Source organism: Convolutriloba macropyga, chromosome 5 (assembly GCF_964194025.1).
Source record: "Convolutriloba macropyga chromosome 5, txConMacr16.3, whole genome shotgun sequence".
Classification (NCBI taxonomy): Eukaryota; Metazoa; Xenacoelomorpha; order Acoela; family Convolutidae; genus Convolutriloba; species Convolutriloba macropyga.
Window position 1 is genome coordinate 77,597,738 of NC_134472.1, and position 12,340 is coordinate 77,610,077.

General features: G+C 35.2%; 1 protein-coding gene across 1 annotated transcript in view; it reads left to right on the forward strand.

Annotated features, from left to right (window-relative positions):
• LOC142340508 (dynein, cytoplasmic 1, intermediate chain 2a-like) overlaps window positions 1–12,340 on the forward strand; it is a gene marked incomplete at its 3' end in the record, with an annotated part of 131,395 nt that overhangs the window by 73,275 nt on the left and 45,780 nt on the right. Inside the window, exon 13 of the mRNA XM_075391083.1 lies at window positions 6,372–6,515. Coding sequence (XP_075247198.1) covers window positions 6,372–6,515 — 144 coding nt within the window. The remainder of the gene's footprint in view (window positions 1–6,371; window positions 6,516–12,340) is intronic.

The window sequence follows — 12,340 nt, forward strand, 5'->3', positions numbered from 1 at the left end:
ATTTGTAGTTGTGGATATGTATGGTTCAGTCGCAACACAGTTCAGAGCAGTGATGTCTCTGTTTTTGGCAATTTGTCGGTAATTTTTGAACTGAGGATAAAACTTAGTCGCCTCTGAAAAAAATGGCCTGCAATTTCGAGGGCTACGTGATGTTTGTCTCAATACAAAGATAAACAATACCACAATAGCCGATTTCTTCCCTTCATCTTTTGTGTTCAACGGTCCAATTACAAGTTGGCATTTCGTATTGAAAGCGTGTTAATCAATTTTAACCGGGTTATTCTAATCTCATTTTTGGTCGTGATAGTTTTATATCAATTGTCGTCATCTGATGAGGCATGGCCATATTTAACCACAAATATTGGTTATATCTTCGGCTATAGCCTTTTCCAAACATAAGGAGACAGTTTTGGTTGCATTTAGTGCTCATCAAAACGAAAACAGTGGCCAATCAAATGAATTCCTCTTTGTTGTGTTGCAATAATAATTTTGGGAACACAGAATGGCTGAAAACATTACGCAGCTTTTATACTTAATCTTAACCTTCTATCACTAACGTTGTCATACGATTAGTAGTATGTCAAGCAAAAATAGAATTGTAGAAAAATGGTTAAACCAGCATATATGGATGACATTGTATCAGGTCGTTGGTCATTGGCGTTTGCAAGGAGGTGGTTAATCTTGATAGGTTTCAGAAGTCCAGATCTTGTCTTGGCTTTTAGGCGTTGCTAGACCGTTCCTCTCTCCTTAAATAGCAGAATCAAAACAATTCAGCAAACATTTTCGTGCTATAAGTACGGCAATTAAATTTTGTTTTTATTTTTGCAAAGCTGTTGAAACTTGTACATAAGTATTTTAGTATGCATATATGGCGGTGGTTGAAAGTGAGAAAAGGAATCAATCACGCATTGATTTAATTGATCTTCAATCTAATTCCACTTTATTTGCTTTGAATATTAATTTTCATCACACTGCAAACACTGTGTTGATTTACAAGGCGTCCTTGCCAAATAGACCTGTCTTTGTGTAATGAACGTACATGATTATTAAAAATTGTGTAATAAATCAGAGCAAACATTTAATACGCATTTTAAATATGGATGTATGAACAAAACGCCAACAGCAGGCAAATCATGTTAACTACATTTGTGTATGATGAGCCAATAATTTTTTTTAATTCAGACGTTGACCTGTATTGGAATGTTTTAACGAAATGATGAACTTGTTTGTTTTTTTTTTGAAATATATCGTTTGCTCTGTGAGAATTTTGTGTTGTAATGGTCTGTCGCTTTCTAATTCAGTATGTGAATTAGAAGTTGAGTTAAAGCAGTTAATGAAAGCTAAAATGAACACATTAATTATCTCGTGAACGAATGGGCTCCAATTGAAATTCATGTACAACCATTAACAATCAAGTTTATTACAGCAGCAGCTTGAAGAGTTTTGAGTTTGAGTTTGAATTTGGGAAATTGGTTCTAAACTGTACATTGTTACTGGGGTACGAAGCCATTTTAAACACCGTGGAGGGTTTTTACTGGCTTTTCCTGATTGCGATTACTTGTCGTTGATTACTTCTGGCTAGCCGTGTTTGCAGTTGTTATTGAACATTGTTAGGCATAAAGGTAAGTTTTGTCAGGGATCGGGAAAAAAAGAAAGAATAAGTAGGTAAAAAAGGACAGAAAAAAAAAAGAGATTGAATTAAACTAAAACTAGAGGAAGGGATGAGAATTAATCAGCTTTGTTTGTTGCTCGAGACAGCTGCGGCGCGTTGGGGGATCGAACTCCCGCTGTGTTTTTCTTTTAGTATACTTATGTGTTGCGCCAATTTACGCACGTCTCTGCTTGAGAATTGTCTTTATAGTCCGGTTCATTTACCGTGGCTGATGAGTTTCTCTCGATTTTTGAATTGAATTCGTTATACATAATTGAGATACTTTAGAATCATTGGTGCAAAGTTTGCCGGTTTCGAATTGTATCGTATTTTTTACAAATACTGAGCATTCAGGCTTGAGGGGAGTAACAAAATGTCTGTACGCACTACTCCCGAGAGTCCTCCTCCAGAGGAGAAGTTTCCTCACGGCATGGTTCGGGTGATTCCTCTCGAAAGCTTCGGCGACGGAGCCAGGGATCCCCGGCAGATTGCCCGAAAGAAGCTTCCTAACTTATCACACCACTTTATGAGAGTGTTGAGTGAGGCTTGGAGTTTGCTTTGTATTAACTGACTGGACTTTGACCTGTAAAACATTGCAAAGTCATCTGCAAACTGAGAAATTTCTGCTGGAGTTTCTGGAGTGTTGGAGACATAAATTAGGAACAATATGGGCGCCACAACGCTACCCTGGGGGACCCCGGCTGTTGGTGAGAACTTCTCGCTTCTCGTATTCTTAATTTTCACGTAAACATTTCTTTGTGAGAGGAAGGAATTCACCCATTTGACGATTTTTGTCTGTATTCCGATTTTAATCAATTTGTCAATCAAACCTAATCTCCAGACCGCATCAAAAGCCTTTTCTACATCAAGGCAGACAAGTCCCACCATTTCTGACCACTGGTATGCTTCACTTACATGCTGAGTCAAAACAAGGAGATTATCGGTTGTGCATCTGTTTGCTCTGTATGCACTTTGATTTGGTCCAAAGACTTTGTTTGCTTCACAGTGGTCTACGATGAGATTTTTAACAACAGTTTCACAGACCTTTGCAATACAATTGGTAAGGCTAATTGGTCTGTAATTTTCTGCTTTCGTTTTGTCTTTTTTAGGTTTTGGAATCATTGTTACTTGTGAATCTTTCCAAGGGCATGGCACGTAAGAATTGTTAATTGAGCTGGAAATAATTATGCACATGAAAGCTTTAATGCTTTTTGGTAGCGCCTTTAGTAGCTGATAGCTTATTTTGTCTGGCCCGGGGCATGATTTACTTGTATTTTTCAAAATTTCATTGAACTCTTCAACTTTTAAGAAGATGTCTGCAGTTACTTCTTTTGGATCGGTTTCTGATAGATGTTTTGTGTTTCGTTCTGTCTCGAGAAAATACTTTTGTAAATCTTCGTTTTCGTATTGGTGTTCTATCATTGTCTTACTCAGTAGGCTTTTGAACATTTCACACTTTTCAAGGTCAGTTACGGCAATTTGGTCTTTAAACGTTATTTGTGAATGTGATCCGCTTGACTGTTGTTTATCGCTGGTGATGGTTTTGATTGCTTTCCAGAACCCCTTGTTTCCTTTTTGTTTCGCTGTTTCAATTAATTTTCGGTTTTGTCTTTCAGTCGAACGTTTGAATGCTCTTCTGATTTCTCGTTGCAAGAAATTGATTTCTTTTCTCAAACGATAGAAAGTGTCATCTTTTGCACGTTTTAGTTGCCTCCTTATCTTTTTCTTTTGCTTGATTAGTTTGATTACCTCTGGACTAAATTGAAGTTTCCTTTTATTTACGTAGGACTGATCAATTGATTTATGAATAATCTCGACTATGTTATGGCTCGTTTCATTCAGATTGTCTTTGTTTGGATATTTTGGTGGGTACAAGCAGGAATTTTTGTAGTTGATTTTCGCTTGTTTTTTGAACTTCTGGAAATCAACTTTTGATTTTAGATCAAATTCTACTTGAAGTTTCAATTTCAATGAGGTAAGTGTCGCTGAGTGGTCGCTGCCGAAATCTTCTAATACTTGAAAATTGTCAAAATGCTTAAGGACTGAAAGACTACAGAAATGTAAATCAAGCATGCTCTGGCTCTTATGTTGATTAGATTGATACGTTGGATAGCCGTTGTTCAGTAGTTTGAAGTTTCCTTCATCAATTATTTCCAGCAGTTTTTCGCCGTTTTCGGTGTTGTATGTACAATTGAGCTCTTGATGAGGAGAATTGAAATCTCCACATATGAATACGTTCTGGGAGTTGTTGTCAAATATTTCGGCAGTATTTAGGTCTTGATTGGGTGAATTGTAAACGTTGATTATCCATAAATTTCCAATGACTGGCGATTCCAAGTTTACACCGATTATTTCTAATGCTTGTCCGTTATTGTTTTTTCTTGATATGATTGGTCTGACCTCTTTGACATTTATGCCCTTTTTTGCAATGATAACAGACCCATGAAAATTGCTTGCTTTTGCTTCTGTTACAATAAAATATTTCTCATGTATGAAACGTTTTTGCCATTTCTTGACTTCATTTAAACAAGCAATGTCGATGTTTTCTTTCGTAAGAAACAAGAATAATTCATGAATTTTGTTTTCTAAGCCACGACAGTTCCATTGTAAAATTTTAATGTTGTCCATTTTGAAGAATTTCTTGGCTGTTAGATTGAATCATGTTTGTGTTAACAGTTTGCATTAGGTTTGCCTTCTTGATATTATCGTGAATTTCTTGTCCTTCTATTCTTTCGTTAAACACTCTGGAGGCACTGTTGCTAACGAGGCTGATAATATCGCTATAGGACATCGTATTGAGACTGTTTCTTATTTTACTGAGAACTTCAGCTACTAGAACAGTAATGGTTGTAGTGGTTAATGGCTGAGTGTTCTGAGTCTCTTTACTTTTAACGGCACTTGAGTATTTTGTTTCTTGTTTCTGTTTATTTGCTTCAGTCACGGCTTTCTGATATGTGGGACAGCCTCTATACACTGTTGCGTGTGAGCCACCACAGTTTGCACATTTTGCTCTTTCTTTCAATTCATTGCAACTTTTCACAGTGTGCTTGCCCGCACATCGTAGACATCTCAATTCGTCTTTACAATCGCTTGCTGAATGACCAAACTTCTGACATTTGAAGCATTGTTTAACGTGAGGTGGTTCTTTACTTGGTTCGCAGCGATGGAGCACCCAGCCTATTTTAACGCCATGTTTGACTGCGGCTGTTACATGGTTTGAGGAATCAGTTATTACGCGAATCAGTTTTGTTGGTTTTCCGGTGGCCCTGCTTGTTATCCGAAGCACCTTGATCACATTCATAGCATTGTTGTTGAGAAGTTCTTCCTTCACTTCATTTTCTTGTATGCTCTGATGAACATTTACAATTACAAAACTGGGTTTAGATTTGGCTTTTGGCAGAGTGTTTCTTGCGTTGATAGAGGTGTTTGGAAAGACAAGTTGAAGATTTGAGGCGTTCATCAGACATTCTCTTGTAGTTTGGTCTTCGGGTTGGATAAAGAAGTCATTGTTGTTTGGAAGTTCTCTGATGCAATTGATTTTGAGTTGAGGGAAGTTATTTCTCATCAAACGAGCAAAATGAACTTGTGTTGGCCTGGGATTAATAGTTATTATCACTGGTCTGATTGTTTCTGAGTTGGTGTTTTGATAGTTTCGGGTTCGTTTTCGTTTGTTTCTGACTTGAATGAAGTCTTGTTCATCTTGTGATGTTTCGTCTGCAATGTTTCGTGCTTCGGAGAGAAGTGCACTTAACTGGCTCATTTCGGCCAGCGCCGTTTCGCGAACTTGAAGCAGGAAGGCTTTAAATTGAGCTTAAGACTTTTGAAGTTGAAGGATAAAACTCGGCGGAAGGTGAAGACTTTTGAGCTTAAGACTTTTGAAGGTGAATATAAAACTGGAAGAAAATTAGAAGAAAACTCGGCAAATTGAGGAAAAAGTCGGGATTTAAAATCTTAAGCAACTTTTAGTGAAAAATCTCTTTTTATAAAAGTCTCACTCCCAAAGGACGTTCCTGCACAAAGTGGAGTACTTGCTTGTGGCTTTCCTATCACACTTTGAGGTACTGATCCGAAAGTGACAATAACAGCATTTTGATCATCATTAGGCATTAGGCTTAGGTATCTCGTGAACGAATGGGCAATTTCAGATGTTGCTCATTAATTTTTGAATTAATTTTTGAATGAAAACTGAATAAATTTTTCAGTTTGATTGCAATAACAAACTGATGCAATTTCCAAGCTGGATAATTTTTTGATGTTATTACTGCAGTTTGAGACATGTGAAGCTTGACGGTATATTTGCTCGGAATTAATTCACTGTGAATGAATAAATTAGACAGGAACTAGCTATAGACAGGAACTGGCTTTACAATAAAAACTAGGAAAACATGATTGCGTTCTGGTGGATCTACAAACACTGAAACTTAATTTTAGCCGGTTTAAGTTTATTAGAATTCCGGTGACCCTATATTGATGTATGACTCATTAACCTATTTTTAAATTGCTATCGATAACCGTGCATGAAATGAGTAATTTCGTTGCATTTTAAAAAAAGAAAACAAGACAATAATTTCTCTGAAATAAATATGTCCATAGAAGTATATTTATAGTGGAGTGATACCAATTAGGTTATAAACACGCCCTATATATGATTAAGTGGCACTCGTATGATTTCCTCGTAAGTTCCCAGACTATTGTGGCTATCCTTTCTGTTATGTTTTAGACTCCAGGTCGTGCCCTGCACTCTTTAGAGGGTCTAGGAGAGTACGTCACTGAGGCCAGGTGGTGTCCAACCCATCCAGCCACATTCTGCACCGCTCTCACAACCGGACGACTCGACATCTGGAACCTCAACCACGACACAGAGGTAAAATTATTAATTGCTCCAAAGCAAAGTTTGTAGAAATTATAGCCCTGTGATATTTTTTAATGCAATTTTTCGCTTTACCAATTTTTCGGCTGACCATTTTCACTTTCATCCTCGAATACGAGCTACAGGTAAAGTTCGGAGGGCATAAAGTCGCCTCTCTCAACGGCTATTATTTAGGCGGTCTTTTTTATAGCTGCGAAGCTGTAAGCTGAGCGGAGCTATATTGCGGTGCTCTTGGTTTTTACAATTCAAAGAATTTGAATTGTATTGGGGCGCTGTCTTTTTTTTTAAGATCTGTTCACACATTTTCATGATTTTTGAAGTCAAACTGGAGAAGTGATTTTGGTCACGCCGAAACAGGAAATGGAGCGAAAAAGCGAGTGGTTTTGCGGCGTGAATTTTTTCGCTCTAATTTTAAAGTAGAGTGCGAAAATGGTGTTTGAACAAAAATTCGGTTTCTCGGTAGTGGTTTTTTGTTCACATGCGGCAATTTCACTCTGATTTTTACTGTTTTTTCGATTTTTTGGATCGGATTTTTTTCTAAATGGTTTTCCCAATCCATTCACAGCTCATTCTAGGCCTAGTTTTTTGTTTGAATTAAATTTTCATTTCTCGCTAGTAGTTTTTTTGTTCACATGCGGCATTTTGACATTGATTTTTTGTTTTTTTCTCTTATTTTTTGATCTGATTTTTTTAAAATGGTTTTCTCAATTCACTCATAGTCCATTCTAGGTCTAGTTTTTCTGTTTAGTCAATGAGAATTCTTTGAATTGTACGTCTGGACTTGTCCTGCTATGTTTTTTGTTTCGTCATCTGACGCTCTTTTTCGTTTTACATTTGTTCACACAGCAAAGCTGAAAAAGTCAAATTTTCTGAATTATTTCTTCCTCTCACTAACGGCGTTTGCGCGCGTGACGTCATTTCTCACTATCTTTAGCAAAAGTATTTTGCGTGATTAGATTTTGATCACAAGTGACTTACCTCACTCTATAAAATGACTTTTGCACTTTAAAACTTAAGTTTAACTTGAATTTGTTTAAGGTCAAAGGAACTCATATGTGCAGCAACGGTCCCTAATAAGAGGCTTCTGCGGGATGAATTTCAGCAAGCTTTATTAATTTATCGCTGAATGTTTTTTACCTAGCTTTTTGAGCTGCGTCGATTTTTTTAATTAGATCTGTCACGCAGGTCTATATGGCACGCAGGTCTATTCTTTTGCAGCTATTCCGGCAATCTGCCGCCTATGTTTCACAATTCAAAAACATTGTATTGGGACGCTGTCTTTTTTAAATGATCTGTTCACACATTTTCATAAATTTTGAAATCAAATTGGAGTAGTGATTTTGATCATGCCTAAACAGGAAGATGAGCGACAAAGCGAGTGCGTTTGTGGCGTAAAAGTTTTCCACTATATTTAAAGTGGGAGAAAAGCGTGTTTGAAGAAACTTGATTTCTCGTTAGTGGTTGTTTTGTTCATATGCGGCAATTTCACTTTGAGTTTTACTGTTTTCGATTTTTCGTACTTGAATTTTTTCTAAATGATTTTTCCGAATCATTCATAGTTCATTCTAGGCCTCGTTTTCTGTTTGAACCAAAGTTCTCTTTCTCGCTAGTGACTTTTTTGTTCACATGCGGCATTTTTCCTTTTCTCGCTCATGGTTTTTGTTCACATGCTGAATTTTCACTTTGATTTTCTGTTTTTTTTTTTTACATTTTTGATCTGATTGTTTTGGACTTGGTTTTCTCAATGCTCTCAGAGTCCGTTCTCGGTGTAATTCTTTGTTTCGTCAATGAAAATTGTTCGAATTGTACGTCAGAACTTGTCCTGCTAAGTTTTTTAATTCGCTTTAACTTTTGATCACGTTTATCGTTTTACATGACTCACGATTTTTTTATTGACCGTTTCAACTGAATGGGTTTTAAATTTTTTCACGCCTTGAATTACGCAATGTGGTGAATACTCTCAAAGTCAAAAGAGAATAATCAAAAGAGACGGGATAAACTGATAGAGCCCGGTCATTAAGTCATTGAGAATTAGGTTATCAAAGTTCACTTTTCCCGTAACTTTGATTTTCAAAATGGGATAAACATATAAGGCCCAGTGGGCATTAAGTTCAAAAAAAGTTCCATTACTAGCCCAAAGCTGGCTTTAGTTTTCTTTAAAGTGTTCAGAGTGGTGCAGCTGCTGTGAAGGCTTTAACTCAAGGTTAAAAAGCCATTTTTAAAAGTTTTTGAGCCCAACACGATGCAACTTAACATGTTTTTTGTCTTTTCGAGATTTTTTGTTCGATTGGACTTGAATTGACGTATACTAATTTTGGCAGGTTTTTTCTAAATATTGAGTTTTCCAGCTTCAGGGGTCACAAAATCTCTATGCTCTGATAATAGGTTTTTGCATAGGGAATTGTTTAATGTCGCGATTTCTTGCAATTTTTTGATAAAAAATAGCAATTTTGAAGTTTTTAAGTTTCTTTTTTCACGTTTTTCTTGCCTCATTGGCCAGGTAACCTCATCTAAGGTTTCCAGTATGTTACTTCATAGTTGCTAGGGAAAATAGAATGGTGTTCAGCCTTTTGAAATCACGAATTGTTGCTATTCTTTGGAATTGTTTTTCAAATTTCCTGGAAATTATTGTCATGTTCCTAGTTTATCGATGTTTTGAGCAATTAAACTTATTAAGGCTTGAAATTGGGGTTATTAGATAGCCTCTTGAGACATAGAAATGGTTCTGATTTAATAATTTTTACAAATTTTAGCAACATTTTTTCAAAAACTGGCAATTGTTTTCAAATTTTTTGAATTGTTTTGCCATTTCCTCAGTGTATCGATATTTACGGTCAACTAGAAAGTTTATAGGTCTTGCAGCTGGGTTACTGGACAGATTCATTAGACAAAATATGCTTTTGAACGTTTTAATAATGCAAAATTATGAAATTTTTAATTTTTATGTATGTCATATTTCTCAATTTTTTCTATTTTTTTTTTGCCAATAAACCTCTTTCAAAGCTTTTATGTGGGTTGATGGGTATATTTAAAAGGACCGCAATTTAAGGGCGTCAACTTAAAAGCTTCAGGTATTTTAGCAATGATTATATTTTTGCTTGATTTTTTTCTCAATTTTTGATTGTTTTTCTTTTTGGGTGGCATTGTTAAGTTGATCTGCTGGTTAGGTACATTAGTTCTAAGGTTTCATTCAATTCTTTGTGTTGTTTCAGCAGCTGTGATGCTATGTTTTGAAAGTTCTTTTCACACTTTTTTCGGGTTTTTTTACGTCAGTTAGAAATCAAATTAGGGTGGTGATTTTAAATACACTGGATCAGTAACGGGAGCGAAAATGCTAATAGATTTAATGATTGATGTTTTATTCAAACTATATTTAAAGTTCAGTGATAAATCGCTATTTGAATATGAATTTTTGGTTTCTAAAGGGAAGGCGATTTTTTTTTTCACGGGCAGCAATTTAAATTATGTTTTTTGTTTTTCGTCTCTTGAGGACTATTAAATTGATACATTTAATTCTAATTGCGCCTGTTTGCATTTGCTCGCATTCGGGCTCTTAATGCTTTTTATGACTTTGACACTTTTCAGTGTCAAAAAATATTAGTGATTATTTTTTTAACCCATTTTTATAAATGTTTCTGTTTTGTGTGAGTTCATGGCTTTTGGTTTTCTAACTTTGACACTTGGTTTTCCTTTTTTTTGGATTTTCCAGTTTTGGGAGCGTTTGCTGTACTTTTAGTTGTGTTATCATTTAATATCATTACGGAAGGGTGTCATAGGTTGCTATTAATGTTATTTTTAACTTATATCTTTGTTTCAGTACAAAGCTAATGCTGTCTTACTTTGGCACTGTTTTTTTTTCGGGAAGCATTATGAAATTTGAGTTTTTGTTCACATTTTTGTCTTCTCTCACTCCGATTAGTGACAGGTCTGATCTATTGCTAATAATGCCTAAGTTGATCGAATTAATTGTTTCAGTTAGTAGCTTTTATGACTTATACGCTGTTAGTTTTCACAAAATTTTAGTAATCTTTGTTTTGCTATTGTTTGTACTAATTGCTGTCTTGTCAGCTAAGTCATAGATGACAGTGCTCATCGGCCGATAATCTGGGTTACGTTTATGGAAATAATTATTTCAGTCTTTTGCGGTTGCTTTTTTATTATTTGTTTTAAAAAATTTTTAGCGAACTTTTGATTTCTTGAAATTGTCGTATTTTGTCGTATTATTTAGTCAGACAATGACAGATTTCGTTGGTTGCGAATGAAGAATAATTGGACGATTGTTTTTAGATTTATTTTGATGCAGTTGTGCGCTTATAGTGTCAAGAACGTTGTTGTCTATCTTGGTTTCATCTTGCTGTTAAAATGTGAATGGTCGGTTCCTTAGTTAATTCAATTCTTTGAATTGTAATTCAGGATTCGTCCTTTTTGTTTCACTTTACCTTTTGATCATAATTTCGGTTTACATAAGTCAGGATTTTCACGTTTAACTTGTGACTTAATTCAATCACTGTTTCAACTGAATGGATTTTAAGTTCTTTGAATTACGCAATATAGTGATTACGGTCAAAATCAAAAGTGCAAAATAAACAAAAAATGGGATAAACATATATAGCTCGTCCATTATGTCATAATACATTAGGTTATCAAAGCTCAATAAAGCTATTTATAGCTGGCATTAGTAGTATTTTTAATATCCTGAAATTTAAAAGCTGAACTAAGTTTAATTTAAGAATCTAACCGAATTTGCAAATTTGCACGTCAAATAAGAGCCATTTGACGCTTAGAAAATTCATTCAATTTCTCTCTTATTTTTTCTTTTTCTGTTTAAATAACAGTATGCGTCATGTGGGTCCATGGCGGCTATTTTCTGATAGTTTGAGGGCTATGTTGGATTTTGGGTTTTGATAAGCGGAAGATATTTAAAGAGTTCTCTATGCTGTTTTGGCGTCGTCTGTTATAACTGGAGACAACAGGAAAAAAAGCGATTGAAATACACCAATATGTGATGGCGACGAACGAAACCAAGACAATCCGTGAATGTACGCACTGCTTCATTTTCTTGGGGTTCTCATTTAAATGAGGCATAAAACTGCTGTTATCGTAATTAAAAGATGCATAATGAAAGCGAGGTGTATCATTGATATTTACGGCTCGGTTTTCAAATAGCCCAGTGCCAGTGAGAGAGGATGTAAAATTGAATGCCATACTTGGAAAATTTTTAGGTCAATGTTCCGCGCAAAAGTAAAAAAAAAGAGACAAGGTATTGTTTTCAGTGTAAAATTTTTTTGATAAACGAGCATTACGTTGAAATTTCAAAACAGATTTAGTTGTTACAGTTACTTTTTTCGTCCAAATTTGTTTTTCTCGCAAATTTTTAATAAGTAATTGTCTTTTGGGGATCTTTTGTTCTTCAGCAATAGGAAAAAGCTATATACCAATATACAATTTTACTGTTTTTTTAAGTGAGGTTTGTATTCTTTTTCTTGCTGTTAAAATGTTTGGGTTGAATTTCTATTGGATTTTTTTCAATTTTGGATTTTTATCAATATTAATTTTCTTGGATTTTTATCAATTTTATTTGGATTTTCATTAATTTTAATTTTTTTGTTTTCTATCAATTTTAATTTTTTGAGAGAAAGGAGACCATTCAATCAACTGTTTCCCTGTTTTTTTTTAAAAATCTATTTTGACCTTTTCTGCCTAATTGTCCTGTTTTATGCTTCCCATAATAATTTTGTTTGTAAAAGTGTTCACCCCTAGTGATCGCCGAATTGAAAAACTTGCAAGCAACTTGGAAGCAATCTTGCAAGTGAATGCAT